We start from the raw sequence: 19,315 nt of genomic DNA, 5'->3' as shown, positions 1-19,315 counted from the left end.
ATTGGTTTTTTAGTGACATCTCGGTCTGATCCCACTTTACAGGGTAGGAGGCTGAGCCCTAGAGGTTAAGTGACTTGTCCAAGGCTGTATAACTAGAGTTAACAGTTAAACCTGATCATGAAATGACTCCTTTCACAGTCCTTCCAACAGTGACCCAACCTGAGGTTTACATCTCCCGTGATCTGGCCCAGGGCTGTAAGGCTCAGAGCCCACAGGTGTCCCCTACCCCATCTCTTAATTCTGACCCCTTCCCACACACCTCTTGCACCTACAAAGCCACTGAGTCCCCTTGAGATATTGTTAGAACACACAGAATGCTAAGTGCTTTTAGTAAATCATGGGTGACATGGGGCCATCATGGGGCTGCCCTCCAGGAACAGAGCAAGAATGCAGCCTGACAGAGAGCTTCATACTCCAGGCTAGCCAAGAAGCACATTTTCATTTTGGTTTCTATGCTGCTCCCCTCTATTAACCGATCCGTCAGCAGAGTGGCAGCTGATTGGTGAAGGAGCCAGCCAATCATCTTGTCTGGTTTCAAACTCTTTAGGGCTAAAATACTTTCACCCCAAAGGTTTAAGTGAAGCACATTTGCTGCTACCCGGGCAGATGGTCTCTGAAAGAGAAGAAAAGAGTAATAAGTCTCAATACAATTAGCCCACAACCCACCTTACTAAATACTAACATGGAGACCACTTCATAAATCATTATGGTAAGCATTCTCTCCACAACGATCCTATGGGAAAGAGAATTATTTTCTATCCTGAGTTAACACTAACTTAAGTACCTCAGAGATTGAGAAGACAAGATTAACTCTCTTGTCTACCTTTTGAGTGAATCAACACAAGCTTGAACTAGGTGGAGGAGCTCTACAAACCATTTGGAGAATTCACACTCAGAAACTCAATCAGCCAGGAATCTGTGAACCTTTTTGACGAGTATTTACCCCTCCAGAAGGTGATAACTAGTTCCCACAAACACTGACCCCCTGGGCAGTGCTAGACTATTTGGAAGGCCCCTGTGAAGAGGGGCAGGAACAGGGAGTCACTATAAAAGCAAGCCCTGAACTCAGTCTGGGAAGATGGTCTTGGAGAAGATTGTCTGAGGAGATTGTCTTCTGGAGATAGTCTTCTAACTGGGAGAATCTTCAAGGGAACTTGCTGGAGACTACGGCTTGGAGCTCGGCTTCAACTTAGACTCTGACTCCTGGACTACTTCTTTAGGTGAGTGAAAGACTGACTACTTTCCTAAGAGACTAGCTACCATCTTGGAGGAGGCCGTGTGGTTACTCACCACCAGCCTTCCTGGTTGAAAGCTTTAGGTTGCTATCCCCCTCACATTTCTCTTCTTTATTATTTCCTCTCTATTTGTAAATATTTGTGAATAAATTTGACTCAAAATATAATAAATATTGGCAACCACATAATTTCATAAAACTATTATCCAACCATTAAATTTAATCCTTACACCTATGAAGTAGTTGGCCTAGCTATTGTTTATTGTAAAAAAAGAGGAAACATTTCAGAAGCTAAAAATTTTCTCCTATATAGTGGTGTCTATTATATTGGTTGAAAATTTAAGTTCTTTTGCCATTGGCACAAATTCAGAATGCCTATCTCCTGGGAGACCTGTTAGCCAGTCTATTATACCTATTGACATCCCTGCTTTATTCTCCTTATGTTCATTAAAAAGTCCTTAAAAACTCCGTTTTTTCTGAAATTATCTCCCTCATAGTTTCATATAGCACAATAGTATTCCATCACAATCATATACAATTTGGTTCAGCTATTCCCCAATTGATGGACATCCCCTCAGTTCCCAATTCTTTGCCACCACAAAAAGTTGCTATATTTTTGTACAGATGGGTCCTTTTCCTTTGATCTCTTTGGGATGCATCCTCATAAGTGACTGGGTCAAAAGGTATCTGCAGTTTATAGCTTGTCAGCCATAGTTCCAAATTGTTCTCCAAAATGATTGGACCAGTCCGCAATTCAACCAACAGTACATTAGCATTGCTATTCTTCCATATCCCTTCCAACATGTCATTTTCCTTTTCTGTCAAGTTAGTTCATCTGTGATGTGAGATTTTTTTTTTAAGTTATTTTAATTTGCATTTCTCTCATTGATGATTTAAAGCATTTTCTATATAACTTGATAACTTTGATTTCTTCTGAAAACTGCCTGTTTCCATAAACTATTATCAGTTGGAGAATGGCTCTTATTTTTATAAATCTATCTTAGTTCCCTATATGAGAAATGAAGCTTTATCAGAGAAACATGATGTAAAAAATTGTGATATTCATTATCTGGTGCCTTTTAACAAAATATAATTTCCCTTATTATCTCTTTTAATTAGGTCTATTTTGACTTTTGAGATTGTGATTGCTATCTCTGCCCCTTTTTTACTTCCGCAGAAGCAAAAGAGATTCTTCTCCAGCCCTTTATTTCAATTTAACTTTGTGCATGTGTTTCTGTTTCAACTGTGTCTCTTGTTAAAAACATAATGTTGGATTCTGGTTCCTAATCCATTTTGCTATCTGCTTCCATTTTATGGGTGAATTAATGTCATTCATGTTCACATTTATGATTACTCTGTATTTGTCTTCATCCCATTTTCTTTTTGTCCTTTTTACCATTACTTCTCAAAAGTCTGTTTTGTTTCTGACCACTGCCTCCCTTTTATTCCATCCCTTTCCCCATTAACTAAGATAGATTTCTATACCCAACTGAGTGTGTATATATTATTCTCTCTTTGAACCAAGCCTGATGAGAATGAATTTCAAGTGTTGTCCACTACCTTTCCCTCCACTATAAAAGCTTTTCCTTGCATGCCTCTTTCATGTGAGATCATTTCCTCCATTCTACCTCTCCTTTCCCCCTTCTCTCAGGGTATCCCATTTTCTCACCCCTTCATTTTTTTTTTTTTTTTTTTGAGATCACAACATGTCACACTTGTGCCCTTGATCTATGTGGACTACTAGCTGCCCTAATGTTAAAATTCTTAGGAACTATGTATATCCTTTCCATATCAGAATATAAACAGTTTAATCCTACTGAATCTCCGATTTCTCTTTCTACCTTTTTACGTCTCTTGAGTCTTGTGTTTGATTGTAAAAGTAAAAAATTCAACTCTAGTCCTATCAGGAATACTTGAAAGTCCTCTCCTTTATTAAATATCCATTTCCCCCAAAGGCTATATTATCAATTTGCTGGTAAGGTTATTCTTGGTTGTAATCCTAGCTCCTTTGCCTTACTAAATATCCTATTCCAAGCCTTCTACTCTTTTAACGTGGAAACTGCTAAATCTTGTATAATCCTGACTGTGGCTCCATATTTAAATTGTTTGTGAATGTTTGCTATATTTTCTCCTTAACCTGGGAGCTCTGGAAATTAGCTCTAATATCCTGGGGGTTTTCATTTTGAGATCTTTTTTAGGAGGTGACTGGTAGGTTCTTTCAATTTCCATTACTCTCTGGTTCTAAAATACTGGGGAATTTTCCTTTGAAACTTTTTGAAATATGATGTTCAGGCTCTTTAAATCCAATAATTCTTAAATTATCTCTTCTTGGTCTATGTTTCAGGTCAGTTGCTTTCCAATGCGATATTTCACATATCTGTTTTTTCATTCTTTTTTTGACTTTTATTGTTTTTTGGTATCTCATGAAGTCATTTGCTTCCAGCTGCTAAATTCTAATTTTTAAGAAATTATTTTCTTCGGTGAATTTTTTGTGCCTCTACCATTTAGCCAATTCTGTTTTTAAGGTGTTATTTTCAAATTTTTTTGGTCCTTCTTTTAATAAGCTATTAATTCACTTTCATAATTTTCTTGCATTGCTCTCATTTCTTTTCCCATTTTTTCTTCTAATTCATCTTTCTTTAACTGTTCTAAGAATTCTTATTGGATTTGTGTTCAACTGCAAGGTTTTCAGTGTTTCTAAGGTGGTATGATGCAGGAAAAGATGTGGTCACTGATCTCCTGGTCTGTGCTCTGGTCTCTACCCAGGAAGGGCCCTTGATTCCCTGAAGCCACAAGTCCTGCATTCCTCTCTGCCATGGAACTAAAATCAGGGACCCTGCTCTCTTGTGACTGACCAAAAGGGCTCCTCTCTGCCCTGAAATGCAACCTAGAATTGGGTATGGGCAACAGAGTTGCCAAATGTGCCTGGTCCTGCACCCAGGGTCAACTCAGTGTTCCCTGTACTCTTTTTCTGACCAGTTATCTAAACCTCTTGCCGTCTCTGGGTTGCAGGTTCCCAAAGCTGCTGCTGCTGCCATATCCACTTCCAAGGCCCACCACTGGTGCTACTGGTGTGCAGGTGCTCCTAGTTGAACAGTATCATACACCTCTCCCAAAGACCTCAAGTTGTCTTGGGCAGGAAAGTTATGTCACCCTGTCATTTTCTTGGCTCTGCCACTCCAGAACTTGATTTGAGGCATTATTTTTTTTGGAGGGGAATGCAGGGAGAGTTTGGCTGGGTTGCTGTCTCTACTGTCTTGGCTCTGCCTTCTCTTTTGAATGATTTTTAACAATTTATGTGCTTCCCCAATGATAGGAGTGAAAATGAACTCAAATTTCTAGGATTCTTGATTATTTAATCATCTGATTGAGTAGCAGAAAAATTAAAAGAATTAGCCTTCACCTTTAGGAAACAGATTACCGGTATTTGTCTCACTGTGGTGGCTATTTCTTGGTATATGCTCACCACTATCTGGCAGCCACTGCAGGGAAACTGAGTTTTCAGGCCCAGGATTCTACAAACTAAAGATGACAAAAGCAGCTTGAGGTCAGTCCTTACCTTGCTGGCATCTCGCTGGAGCAGCGCCTTTACCAGCTGCCTTACGTCTAAAGGCACAGTCTCTGGCAGCGCAGGAAGCTCAGCCTCCTGGTAACTTCGGCTTTCCAGCTGGGTCCCGCCTTGACCATAGAAGGGATTGGGGAGTCCAAAGATCTCATAGGCAATTGCTCCTACTGCCCAGGCATCAGCTTTGCTGTAGTCGATCACTACTCCAGGACCAGGGGAGGCTGTGGAAACCTGCATGGGAAATAAGGAAGGAGTGGAACACCTACCACCTTTGTACTTTTGGGGTTCTGATGAAGACTATAGGTCATGCATTACATAAATCAAAGTCACATTGCATGGGCATCTGCTGGCCCTGGCGTGACTAGACTTGCTCCTACTTACAGAACCCTGTATGTCCTTTTTAAGTTCAGAAAGAACCTAGAAAAGGTTAAATGTCCTTATAATAAGGGTTAGAAAAGGTTCTTATTAGAAGTCAGGGAACAGGAAACATAAACTACACTGATACAGCACTGAAGGTTTGCAAAGCATTTTCCTCATGTATTGTCTCCACTTTAAAGAAGAAACTGAGATTCAGAGGTAAAGTGACTTGCCTCTGGTCTCATCACTCATGTCTGAGTTTTGTTCTGAACCTCACTCCCTCCTAATTCTAAGTCCAGGGCTCTCTATGCCCACCACACATGCAAAGATCAAGGGGCCCAAGAGTACAATGAAGTGTTGGATCTTAGATCCTCTGTGTAATGAGGGGAAAAAACCCAACCTTCATGTACAGGGAAGAGTTCTGGCCTAATGACAAACACACATCAAGAATTACCTCAGGAGCCATCAAGCAGCTATTTCCTCCCCGGTCCACGTACCAGCTGGTGAAAGGCAATTGTAGGCCAATGCTCTCATCAGCCAGACAGCAGCCGAAATCTGTAATTACCAGCCAAGGGCAGCCAGCTGGTGAGGCAACAGGTAGGGGCCAATGAACAATCAATTAAGGAGAACCTTCACCCTCCCCTCCATGAGAGCGACTGGCTTTAGGACTAAAGCCATAGGTCCTTGGCTGGCAGAGGCTCTTGGACTTGATCAGGAACTTAGGGGGTCACCTAGTTTACAGATGAGGAAGCCTGTGACCAGTGAGGGGAAAAGGCTCTTCCAATGTCATAGGGCAGGTTAAGACTAGACCAGAATCCAAGTAGCCAACACCCAGTCCAGTGTACTTTCCCAGCACCATCTGCTGCCTCTCACTCTCCCAGTCAGGTGAAAGGATGTCAGGTGGCCAGGAATCTGGGGCGGTGAGGTCAGGGTCTGTTTGGGAAAATGACTGGCACATCAAAAAGCTGAAAGACTAGATGTGCCTTGATATAAGAAAGCCCAATTTGCAAATATCCAAATATAAGGAACTGGCAAAGGCAGGGGTCATTTACTATTCATCAACTGCACAAAACAAAGCCATAGAAGTATAGGATTTGTAGCCGGAAGGCTCAAAAGGCCATGTTACTACCTAAGGACTTGTGGATAGAAGCAGTGGACTGGTGGACAGAGTGCTGGACTGGAAGGAAGCCTGGGGTCTAAATTCCACTTCCAACTCCTAGTTCTATGGTGCCAAGCAAGTCATCTGATCTCTGTGTACCTCAATTTCCTCATGTGTAAGATAAGGTAGTTGGACTAAGGGCTCCCTTCTAGCTCTAAATTACTAACCTTGATTTCTACAGTTGAGACATTTTCTCTTTTTAGAGATGAGGAAACTAAACTAAGGCTTATAAAGAATTTCTGACTTCGCCAAGGCCTCTTAGGAAACAGCAGCAGCAAAAGTTAATAGTTTGGTCCTCTGCCCTCCAGACCCAGGGTCTTCCCACTATCTGCATGGCTGCTGCTTGGATTTTCTGGCTTAAAATGAGTCCAGTTGGGACTCTGGTTCCAACAATGGACATCAGAAAGGAAGCTGGTGATCCCACATGTTCTGTGGGACAAGGTGTATAAAATCTTCTGGGGGGGTTCCATCCACCCTTCCCCAATAAGAAGTGACATTCTGCAGAAAGTGGAGATCTTGCTTCTGCCTCACACCCTGGAAGGCAAAGGCAGACCAGGCACAAGGAGCTGCAGCTGACTTCCCAAACTGTGGACTTCTCTGGGAGAGGCTCTTATGAGTGAATCCAATCGCCAGGCCACCTACCTGAGTCAAACTCCACTAGGATGTTGTCTGACTTTAAGTCCCTGTGTGCGATGCCCTGCTGAACCAGGTGATCCACCCCTTCCAATAACTGCAGGATCATCATGGCGGCAAGGCGGGGGCTTGGAGGGCGCACCTGCAGGTATTGGCGCAGGGTCCAGGGGTAGCTAGGCACAGAGGGAGACAGGATCTCCTGACTGGCTGATTTCCTATCTCCTATTCCTAGGACTAGGGACCAAAAAGGATTTCCTTTGCCTATATCTGGGACCTGCCTGTCTTATTTCCACTCCTTGTACTCTATACTTTCCTCCACTCAACTCTTGCTCTGAAACTCAAGAGGAAAACACATCATGGACAACAGACAATCACCAACTCACTCGGCCAGAGAACAGAGCTCGTGGGGCACAGGGGACAGGAACAACACTGGTCTTAACTCCCTGCACTCAAAAGGTCCCACTAGTGACCATTCATACCCACAGCTCAGAATCTCTAGGGCTGGAAGGGGTTTCAGTAGTCATCCCATTCAGCCAAATCCTCTAAAAATGACTTTGTTTTACTCCATTTGGACTGTGCATTTAGTTACCAGAACACACGCTGTACTCCCCTGCAGAATGTAAGCTCACGGAGGGTAAGGACTGCTTTTTGTATTTTAAACACCCAGCACAGCATCTTGCACAGAGTAGTTGCCTGATGTCTGTTGAATTAAGTTGACTTAAATAACATAACTCATTTTTATAACACTTAAAGGGTACAAAATGAGAATGCCCTGTGGGGCAGACATTTACTAACCACCTCCACTATACAAATAGGTTAGTGGTCACTTACTACATACCAGGGTGGAGATCTGAGGCCAGGTTTCCCGACTCTGGCACTCTTTATATTACACCCTTTTTCTAAAGGGAGACTTCTTAGTTGAGCATTCTCATATCCCACTAGGATGCTTTTTCTCCCAGACACCCCTCATATCCCCTCCTGTACATGGTCAGCTCTCACACTTCAAAGTTGAGGAAGCTTCCCCAGGCTCCCACAGATCTCACTGTACTTACTACTACTACTACTTTAAAAAAAATTTTAAATAAAAAACAAAACAGGAGCAGCTGGGTAGCTCAGTGGATTGAGAATCAAGCCTAGAGACGGGAGGTCCTAGGTTCAAATCTGGACTCAGACACTTCCCAGCAGTGTGACCCTGGGCAAGTCACTTGACCCCCATTGCCTACCCTTACCACTCTTCTGCCTTGGAGCCAATACATAAAAGTTAAGGGTTTAAAAACGTTAAAAAAAAAAAAACCTTAGCTTCTGTCTTAGAATTGATATTAAATATCTGTTCCAACGCAGAAGAATGGTAAGAACTGGGCAATGGGGGGGAGGTGGGGTTAAGGGTCACAAGCTAGGGAGTGTCTAAGGTCAGATCTGAACCCAAGACTTCTCATCTCTAGGTCTGGTTCTCTTCCCCTGAGCCACCTATTCCTGATACTTACTTCTTCATAACAAGGAATAGTGTTCGTCCATGGCCCAGACCTGAGGGGTACAGCTTTGGAGGAAGGACATCAGGATAGTCGACCAGAGCCCCAGGCAGTAGGGGCACAGATGAGGTGAAGGCCCGAAGCACCCGGATAATGTTAGGGTGTGGGGTCAGCTGCTTGGAACCTCTTTCTTGTCTCCTGTTTCAGTCAAAGTGAAGGGACACATAAGGATAGGCCTCAGACATGTGATTCAATATATTCAATAGAATTCAAATGCTCCAATTTGATTTTTTTTAAACCCTTAACTTCTATGCACTGGCTCCTAGGTGGAAGAGAGGTAAGGGTGGGCAATAGGGGTCAAGTGACTTGCCCAGGGTCACACAGCTGGGAAGTGTCTGAGGCCCAACTTGAACCTAGGACCTCCCGTCTCTAGGCCTGACTCTCAATCCACTGAGCTACCCAGCTGCCCCCCCAATTTGATTTATAAAAAGAAAAGCTGAAATGGCATATACTAGGTATTTATCCAAGACCCTTCTTCCATGGAGTTCAAAGCTTAAGACCAAAGCCAGGCAAGCAGACAGGATGCCAAATTTAAGATCATACACACTGGATTGGAAGAGCATTTACTTCTACTACAAGGCTTATAAAAGCAGCTGATGTTAAGGTCTGCAAGAAAATGCTGATCATCTATTCATTTGTCTAACCAAGATCAATGAAGTATCTACAACATGTAAGGGCCAGACAGACCTATCTCAAGGGTATTAGGAGCTTCTGTTTTTTTCCCAACTCTGCTACCTGTATGTTCTTTGACTACAGCGGGGCAGTATTATTTAAGTCTTCATCACTAAATACTCTTATCTTAGTCCTCTAGCCCTTCTACCATGGTACAAAAATACAAAATAAAGCCAAACTCTTGACAGAGCACCCAAGCTCACTGACACCTAAGAAGATGGGGATTCTGAACTGCAAGGAGCCTTAGAGAACATCCAGTTCAATGCCCTCCTTTTACAGATCAGGAAACCAAGGACCAAAGCCACTAAGTGGCCTGCTTGAGGTCAAGAAGGCAGCTTGGTATGATGGAAAGAGACTTTGGAGGGGAAAGAACTAAGTTTGAGCCCTTACTCTGTCACTTAGAGACTCTGACTTTATCCTCTAGGAGCCTGTCTCAGTTATAAAATGAGGTTGGACTAGATATCCCATAAGGACCATTTTGGGTCAAGATTTGATCCTATGTCACACATGCCTGGATTCAAACCCAGAGAATGCAAGCTCTTTGAAAGCAGGGCCTGTTTATTTTACTTGATAGCCTGGCTAAAAGTATGCAATTAACTAGTGGATGTGGGCCTGATCAGGACTCATCTTCCCACCAGGTCTCTAGGGCCTGGATGCTGCTGCTTCCCCTTAAAAAAAATCCTTACCTTCTGTCTAGAATATACACTAAATATTGGTTCCAAGGCAGAAGGTAGCAATGGGCTAGGCAACTGGAGGATTAAATAACTTGTCCAACATCACCCAGCCGAGAAGTGTCTGAGGCCAGATTTGACCCAAGGATCTCCCATCTCCAGGCCTGGCTCTCAATCCACTGAGTCACCCAAGCTGCCTTGATGATGCTACTTCTTATTACCCCCCTTTCTCTCTCATTATTCCCTTTCCATGGGTGACATCCAATTAACACCTGAACTTTCTGGCCTCCATATCTTAGTTCAGGAATGCCTGTCCAGATTTTTGCTGCAATCCTATTCAGCCCTTCAAGGCTCAGCTCAGCTCCTTCCTTTTTGATGCCCCTGCTGATGCCCTTGGTATTCCTCTTTTGCTTTTTAAGTTCATCTTCTTTGCTCTTAAAACCTGGAAGGTTGTACCACACCCCTGCACCCATACTCATTCCCTTCCTATACTGAATCCTCTCCCAGAGTAGAGGGATCATTCCATATTTACTTGGTCTTTCCTCCTGCACCAGTCACTTTTCCCCAGGTCAGTGCTAACTGGATCTACCTATTTAGGCACTGAGAAGGTGATGCCGTTAGAGGGCGCCCTTCATTTGCATTTCCTCAGCAGCCCACAAGAATCCTGGGATGGGCTTCATCAATCTTGAAGCTGGGAGCCTTGGAATGGCTAGACCCTCAGCTCCCAAAGAACAACCAGCAACAACCACCTCTTTACCAAGCAAAGTGAGCCCACTAATGAGAACAGCAGACCATTTAAGAGCTGGAAAGGACCTCAGGACACAGAAGGTTTGCCCGTGGGGATCTTCAGGCCAGTGCCGTCATTTAAGGAAACAGAGAAGTCATTTGGCCCAAGTCCCACAGCGCCACCAGACCAGGGGGCAGGAACTCGGCACTGGCAGGAATCTCAGCAGCCATCTAAGTCAACATGCTCCATCCACACTGACCAGTGGCCATCACTTGCCTCTGCCTGGGAGCTGGGGGTGAGGTGGGGGGTGGGCAGGGTATGTCACAACCTCCACCCCCACCCACAGTTCTCTTCACCATTAAGTTCTTCTCACATTCACCTCAACTCTCCTCTTGGCAACTTCCATTCAGGGCCCCTGGTTCACTGTCTCTCAGGACTATCAGTCTGCTTCCTTCTAGTCCAGACTGCCTTCCGCTATGACCCACTGTGCCCTCCGGGGCCCTCCCTAAGGGCTGCCGACTCTTACCTGAAAATGCCAGCTCCGTACTCCCCAGACAGGGCCACGCGGCTGGCTGGGACCAGCTCCTGGCTCATGGTGCTGAAGATGGCTTCACTGGAGGAACCTGCCTACAACCAATCCACAAGAAGCAGAGCATTATACCAACACCAGAAGCACTAGCCTCGGGTCAGGAGAGGCGCTGTCACCTCGAGATGCCCAACTAATCCTCCCTCCAGCCTGTCTCCCAGGTCAAGTTCAGACAGTACTTAGTTCTCTTTTAGCCCCGAGCACCAATGTGCCAAGCCAAGCACGTCTCCAGGGCCCCATGTAGGAGAGGGGGTGGGGTATGGGACAAGGGAGACGTAGGGGATCTTAGAGAGGGGCGCAAGAAGAGTAAAACAGCGTCTCAGCTTGCTCTGGCTTCTGGGGGACGTGCATGTGTCACATACTGCTGAACTCCTACTGGAATGCAGGCCTGGGTCCTCTGGCTCATCTTTAGTATCACGAGGGATCACAGATCCCATCCAGATGAACCTCTCTATGCTTTTTGTATCACTCACAAGTTATTTCCCATTTCTCATGTCTGACTCAAAACCTAATCCAGGAAAATGCTCAGGCCAGCCATTTCTTTAACAAAAGACAGACAACTTGACATGTTCTAATAAGACGTATCCTCCCACTTGGAATGCTGGGAAGAAAGTCAGCCTGACAAAGGGCCTGGTACTCCAGGTTATGTACTTAGAGGGTTTGAAGACCTCGAATCAACCAGTCGAGGCTCCTGTTTATTGTGACTGACTGGTTAGACTCCTGACCTAGAATCTCTCCCAAAGGACGGGGAAAGTCTAGTTATTGCAAGCATCCTTTCTGATGTCTGCTTGCCTACTGAAGAAGTTTGGCATGTCCCTCACGGGAGATCTGCTTCCTCCGGAGGGCGAGGGCTGGAAGGGGGTGATGTACTTACTGAGATGTTCCACATCATCTTGATGGCTAAGGGAAAGGCTGTGGCTGTGTGCTGAGCATTCTGCTTGCTTTCTGCCTGTGGAGTAACGGCTGGATCTTGCCCCAAGAGAAGTTCATCCTTGGGGCTTTCCTGCTTGGGGGCCAATGTAGGCATCATGGCTTCATACACTGCAGCACTGCATCCTTTACCAATGGACTGCCCAATGAGGTATTCCTCCAGTCGGAAGCCCTGCCAACGCCTACTTGCCAGAGGGTCAGGAATAAGCTTGTTTTTCTGGGTAAAAATCTCCTATGAAGGGAGAAAAAAGGATCCTGGTGAAGCAAGGGGCCACCTAAGGCTTGTTTTCCCATAGGCCAGGGGACAGAGCAGTCCTGAGGGAGAGAAATCACTCAAGGAAAGCCAGATTAGGAGCCAGCAGAAATAGAAATATAGCATCCTTTGTTCCTAGGCTTGAGCTCAGGCCATAAGCTGTCTGGCCTCTTTCCTTTGTTGATCAAAGCAACTTTGCTGCAAATACTTTTTTTCCCCTGCACAGCAGAAAGAATAATTGGTTAGGGGTCAGAATTTCTGGACTCTGTAGTTGGCACAACTACTGATGTGCTGCCCATCTGTCTCTTGGCACCAACACAGAGCTCTGTGCTCCAGAGATATCTCTCCTTACAAAGACATTAGCTGACAAGTATTAGACAGGTACTAGGCATGGGGATGAGGATGATGGGCAATGTGCCACAAATGGCAGTCAGGCTAATGACTTGTTAATGCCTTGAGGTCAATTCTGCATACAACCAAGGTCTTTGGAAATCCAGACAAAAGGCCCTATATCTGTCTTCTAATGAAGCTGATTCTTTCTCTCAGTTTGGAGCTGAAGGTCTTAATAATGAATGAAATCTTTAACAAAAGTTGTTGGGAAAGGGCAAGGATTGATGATAGGTCTCTACCCTAAAACTGCTTTTCCCCTCTTTTTGCTAATGGAATCATTCTTCTCTTAGCAGGGCAGGCTCCTAATAGTTGGTCCCTCCTTCTTTCCCTTCTTCCTCATATTCAATGAGACCCCACACAGATGATCACTAAATCCTAAGGACCTGAGACTTTTATCATTCCTTTTCTTTCCATCTCCTACCACCTTGGACCAATCCCTTATAACCCACATGGGGAGATAAGTGCAGGAGTTCTTATCTTGTTTGGTGTTGTGGTCCCCTTCTGGCAGTCTATTGAAACTTTTGAATTCCTTCTCATGTTATGCTCTTTAAAACTCATCCGGGATCAGACATTTAGACCTGGAAGAGACCTCAGAAGAGGCCACCTAGTCCAACACCCTCATTTTACAGATGAGGGAACTGAGGCTCAAGGAAGTTAAATATCTTGTCCAACTTCACTCAAATAAGTAGCAAGGGAAGGATAAAGTCTGGGCCCTGACTCCAAAAGTAGGATTCTTTCACTTGTTCTACACTGCTTCCCCTTGCCTCTAGTCTTTACCCTTTCCCAATTCATCTTGTAAAGACTACCAAGTTAATCTTTCAGAAATTCTGCCTTATGTCACTCCTCTACCAAAAAGCTTTCCGAGATCTTTTACTGACAACACAATTAAATATGAAGTATATAGCATTCAAGGCCCTCAGTAATCTGGTCCCAAGTGAAGACCCTTAGGTAGGGGAAAACCACTGCCTTTTGAAATAAATGGATAACTTCTGGATGGCTCTGATTGTTAGGAAGTGTTTCCTTAAAGCACTTTGCCCCATCCATGGATAATTGCCTCCAGATACACTGTTCCACATAATGTCTACCAAACCTGCCTTGCACAATCCTGTTTCTGCTTTCTTCTCATATCCACAATGTTTTTTTCTCTGGGTGCCCTGATCACTTCTCATGGGTTCAATGGCCATTTCTATGCTGATGATTCCCAGATCTATATACCACCAGCTGGGTGGTACAGAGAATAAGAGTGTTGGACTTAAAAAGTCAGAAAGACTTGAGTTGGAATCTGGCCTTCAACACTTACTAGCTGGATGACCCTGGACAATTCACTTAACCCTGTTTACCTCCTTTTTTTCATCCATAAAATAAGCTGTAGAAAATGCCAAACTACTTCAGCATCTTTGTCAATAAAACCTCAAATAGGGTCATGAAGAGCTAGACACAACTGAAATGATCAAACAACAACATTCCTTGGCAAAGGTACTGGAGTCATTTACCATTTCCTTCTCCAGCTCATTTTATAGCTAAGGAAATTTGACAGGGTGAAGTGACTTGCTCAGGGTCACAAAGCTAGTGCCTAAGACCAGATTTGTACTTACAATGAGACTTCCTAACTTCTGACCCAGCACTTTTACCACAGCTACACCTAGATGCCCACTGGCTTCTAGAGTTTCCTTTAAGAGTCAACTAAAGGGGGCAGTTGGGTAGCTCAGTGGATTGAGAGTCAGGCCTAGAGACGGGAGGTCCTGGGTTCAAATCCGGCCTCAGACACTTCCCAGCTGTGTGACCCTGGGCAGGTCACTTGACCCCCATTGCCTACCCTTACCAATCTTCCACCTATAAGTCAATACACAGAAGTTAAGGGTTTAAAATTAAAAAAAAAAAAAAAGTCAACTAAAATCCTACCTTCTACAGAAAGCCTTTCCCAACCCTCCTTACTGTGCCTTCTCTTTTTAATTATTTATCATGTGTGTATATATATGTATGTAATATTAAATATGTAAATACAAGCTATATATACATAGAGAGAGCTTGTATTTACATATTTATTTTCTCCCTCATTTGATTGAGTTGCTTGAGGATAAGGACTGTCTTTTGCCTCTTTATGTATTCCCAGAACTTAGTACAGTGCCTTGCACAGAGCAGGTGCTTAATCATTACTGATTGATCTTGGATAAACCCATGTCCTTCTTAGACCTCAGTTCCCCTATAGTCTGAAGTGAAAAGCTGTGGACTAGGAGTCAGGAGATCTGGTCATATAACTTGTTTATTTATGTTTATAACATATAACTGAAATAACTTGTTTTATGATCACAGGAAAATCACTTACATTTTTTGGACTTCGGTCTTCTCTGTAAAACAAGGATATTGGGCTAGATCGCATATATGGATCACAGTTTTTTCTGGAGTGGGCCATGGAATTAGAAATCCCTATGTGTGAGTATACTACAAAAGCTTAATTATATATCTAATTACATTTTCACATCAATTACCATTTCATTTTAACCTAACTAGCACCAAGAGACAGCATCAGCAATGTCCATACCAGTAGGAATAGTCAACTGGTTAGATCTTATTGAGATTGTGTGTGCTAGCTAAGTAGATGAGGTTTTTTACTCAAAATCTTGGGCTGACTGAACACTGAATACTAATGGATTACTGAGCCTTTAAAGCCTATCTCTGACTTTCTATGATCTAAAGTCCCAAAGACAGGAATACAGAGATGACGAGAGAGAGAGAGAGAGAGAGAGAGAGAGAGAGAGAGAGAGAGAGAGAGAGAGAGAGAGAGAGAGAGAGAGAGAGAGAGAGCGAGCGCACACACACAGCTGGGTGGCTCAGTGGGCCGAGAGCCAGACCTAGAGATTGGGGGGGGGGGTGTTCTAGGTTCAAATCTGACCTCAGACACTGCCTAGCTGTGTGACCCTGGGCATGTCACTTAACCCCCATTGCTTAGCCCTTACCACTCTTCTGCCTTGGAGCCAATATACAGCATTGACTCTAAGATGGAAGGTAAGGGTTTTTTTTGGGGGGAGTGGTGGGGGAAGAAGAGTCCCAGTCCTCAAGGAATTTACTGGTGATATTTTATATGCCAATGTCTCTCCTAGTTCTAACACCATGAGATTGGAGTCAGAAGACCTATTTCAAATCTAGGCTCTGACACTATGGATTGTGCAACTGAACAAAATCATTTATTTCTCTTGATCCTAGCTTCCCCGCTTTTTAAAAAACGAGTCATGCTAGATGACCTACTATGTCCTTTCTGGCTCTAAATATGGGGTCTATGATCCCTTAAAACCTGGACATTGCCAAGTCAAAAAGTGAGATAACAAGTTTGGCAAAGACTCTAGGTCACCTGAATTCTAATACTTTGAGCCACATTATATTTGCTTTAAAGACTTTAAAGATGAAAGACTCTCATCCAATCCCTTTATTGTACCTATGAGATTGAGGGAAACCAGTATTTGTTAAGCATTTACTATATGCCAGGCACTGATAAATGGCAGGTGTTATTATTGTCATTTTACAGTTGAGGAAATTGAGGCAGACAGATAAAAGTGATCTGCCAGGGGTCACTCAGGGAGGTGGATTTGAACTTTAATCTTCCTGATTGAAAGTCAAGTGACTTGCACTGCTTGCTAAGGGCACAAAGATAATAAATTCATGGCCAACTAGAATCAAAGCAAGTTCAGACTCTAAATTTTGTGTTCTTCCTACTGTAATTTCTGCTTTGATATTCTCTGTTCAAATATCTCTTCATTCTAAACATCCTATGTTCTAAAGTTCTTTCTGGTCCTGAATTTCTATGTTCAAGGGCTGTCCCAGTGTTGACATTTCCATGTCCTAAGGTTCTTTCCAACTGTGATTATGTTCCAGCTATTCTATGTTCCAAGATCCCTCTGAACTCTGGCATTATATGTTCTAAGGTCGCTTCCAACTCTGACATTTCTGTGTCCTAAGGTCCCCCTCAGCTCTGTTACTCTTTGTTCTAAAGACCCTCGATGCCCTGACAGTCTCTGTTCTAAGGACCCTCCCAGCTCTGATATTTGGTGTTCTAAGGTTTCTTACTACGGTGCCATTTGGTGCCCTAAGGTTCCCTCTAGGGACACCACTCTCTGTTCTGGGGCCCTCTGCAGCCCTATGCCCAGTTATATTCAGCGGTGGCTCCTGGCTGCAGGTTGACGCCACCAGCTGAAACATTCCAACGCCTATCCCGAGGTCCCTCCAGCTGCCCCGGCCGCCCTCGGTGGCTAGGTGTCTGGGGGAGGGGCACAAGCCCAGGAGCCCGGTGGGCGCTGCCTGGGGCCCGGCCCTCACCTGGATGTCCCGGCAGGCCGAGGCCGCCCGCTGCCCCTCCGCCTGCTTCTCCTCGATGAGCCCCAGCCCCAGGCCGAAGGCCAGGAAGACTGCGCGGCCGCAAGGGGCCCCGGCGCCCCGGGCCCGGAGCACCAGCTGACGCTGCAGGCGGGCCGCCAGCCCGGCCACCGACTCCCGAAAAAAGTGGTAGCGACTGGGAAGGCCTAGCCCCTGCCCTGACCCCGGTCCGGTTCCCCGCGCCGCCGCCCCTCGAGCTCCAAGCCCCCAACCCGGCCCCGGCCTCTCCGTCCGCCCTAGGCCCCCAGGTGGGCCCGGCTTGGTAGAGAAGCGCAGCAGCAGCGCCCGGCCGAGCTGCAGACCCCGGCCCAGTGCCTGCCGCAGAGCCATGGCCTTGGCTTTGACCGCGGCGCCACCAGCCGAAAATACCCCCAACCCCACCAGCCGCTGGGCCCGTTCTGGTTTGCGCACGCGCCAGCTACAGCGCAGGCGCACTAGCGGCGGTGGGGACGCAGGGTGGAGAGTTCTGCCCACGAGGCGATTGTTTATCAATTCTGTATGGTAGGGGGTGGCGCACGCTGCTGCTGCGCCTGCGCAGCGCTTGAATTTATATGCTGCCTGTAGCTTCTGGGTCATTTCATTTAACCCCCCTGCTGCGTGTTAGGAGATCTGACTGCCACGTGCTCCACGCCTTGAATATATCCAGCGATGGGGAGGTTCATTACTTATTATTTTAAACCTTGACCTCCTTAGAATTTATACTAAGGATCAGTTCCAAGGCAGAAGAGCAGTAAGGGTCAAGCAATGGGCTTAAGTGACTTGCCCAGGGTCACAGATAGGAAGTGTCTGAGTCTAGATTTGAACCCAGGTCCTTTTGACTCCAGGCCTGGCTCTCTCAATCCACTGAACCCTCTAGCAGCCTTGAGCTTATTACTTATCGGGGGCAGACACACCCAGATAGCTCTAATTATTAGAAAGTGTTTCCCTCCATCCAATCTAAATGGGCTGCCACCCTTTGCTTCCGGCTCTTCCTTGGCTCATTGGAAGAGGATTCCACCAGCCTGTTTCTGTCTAGAGCGCCATCCTCCAAGTCTGCATTCTTGGAATCCTCCTTGGCCTTTCGCTCCTAGCCGCCTAGCTCTGGGGATCTGTTTTGCCAGAGTGAATGTGAATTAGGATAAGGACCCCTAAAGTTTATATTTCCTACGACTAAATGACCACCAAAGGTCCCTTCCAGTTCTTACATTCTTTTTTTAAAGCCCTCACCTTCCATCTTGGAGTCAGTACTGTGTATTGGCTCCTAAGTGGAGGAGTGGTAAGGGTAGGCAATGGGGGTCAAGTGACTTGCCCAGGGTCACACAGCTGGGAAGTGTCTGAGACCAGGTTTGAACCCAGGATCTCCGGTCTCTAGGCCTGACTCTCAAGACACTGAGCTACCCAGCTGCCCCCTCTAGTCCAGTTCTTGCATTCTATAAGAAGTCTGAGATGATAGATTGCTTTGTATTTCTCATATTACATATTGTTATCAATGAACAAACAGTCATGGAAGGAAAGAAAAAGACTGAGGAAAAAAAATGATCTCTTGGCCTTAGTTTACTCTTTTGTAAAAAAAAAAAAGAAAAAGAAAAAAAAGAGGAAGTTAGATTAAAATTCCTTCCAGATCTAAATCCATGATGCTATGATTCCTGATCCCGAAGAGACTGAAAAACATGACAAACAAAACAGTGAATGGAATCTCGGGTTACATTAAGAGAGGCACAGGATCTAAGGCCCCTCTACTCCATACTCTTTCCCAGTTAGACCATATAGGGTCAGAGGATCAGAGATCTAATCCTAGAAGAGTCCTCAGGGGCCAGTTCAATTCTGGCACTCATATTTCAGGACCTTGATAAGGTGGAAATTGTCTAGAGGACAACCTGAGGGGTCTGAAGGCCATGCCTTTTTTTTTCTTTAATAATTTTTATTTTTTAGAAAAGTTATCATGGTTACATGATTCATGTTCTTACTTTCCCTTTCACCCCCCTCTTACGTCCTCCCCCCACCCCATAGCCAACACACATTTCCACTGGTTTTTACATGTGTCATCAATCAAGATTTATTTCCATATTATTGATAGTTGCATTTGTGTGGTCATTTAGTGTCACATCCCCAATCATGTCTGTCTCAACCTATGTGTTCAAGCAGTTGTTTTTCTTCTGTTTCCACTCCTGCAGTTCTTCCTCCGAATATGGGTAGCATTTTTACCATAAATCCCTCAGAGTTGTCCTGGGTCATTGCATTGCTGCTAGTTCAGAAGTCCAT

At 44.9% G+C, this 19,315-nt stretch overlaps 1 protein-coding gene across 1 annotated transcript; it reads right to left on the bottom strand.

Moving 5' to 3' along the window:
* Positions 1–312: 312 nt before the first annotated feature.
* On the bottom strand, positions 313–17,454 carry PINK1 (PTEN induced kinase 1). Its single transcript, XM_044667822.1, has 8 exons — positions 17,018–17,454; positions 12,008–12,295; positions 11,074–11,174; positions 8,433–8,615; positions 6,958–7,121; positions 5,611–5,738; positions 4,794–5,030; positions 313–613 (listed from the first exon to the last, which is right to left on the bottom strand). The coding sequence occupies exons 1-8, from the start codon at positions 17,402–17,404 to the stop codon at positions 356–358; spliced, it is 1,746 nt and encodes a 581-aa protein (XP_044523757.1). The 5' UTR covers positions 17,405–17,454; the 3' UTR covers positions 313–355.
* Positions 17,455–19,315: the final 1,861 nt, after the last annotated feature.

Source organism: Gracilinanus agilis, chromosome 3 (genome assembly GCF_016433145.1).
Source record: "Gracilinanus agilis isolate LMUSP501 chromosome 3, AgileGrace, whole genome shotgun sequence".
Classification (NCBI taxonomy): domain Eukaryota; kingdom Metazoa; phylum Chordata; class Mammalia; order Didelphimorphia; family Didelphidae; genus Gracilinanus; species Gracilinanus agilis.
This window is presented reverse-complemented; position numbering and strand designations above follow the sequence as displayed.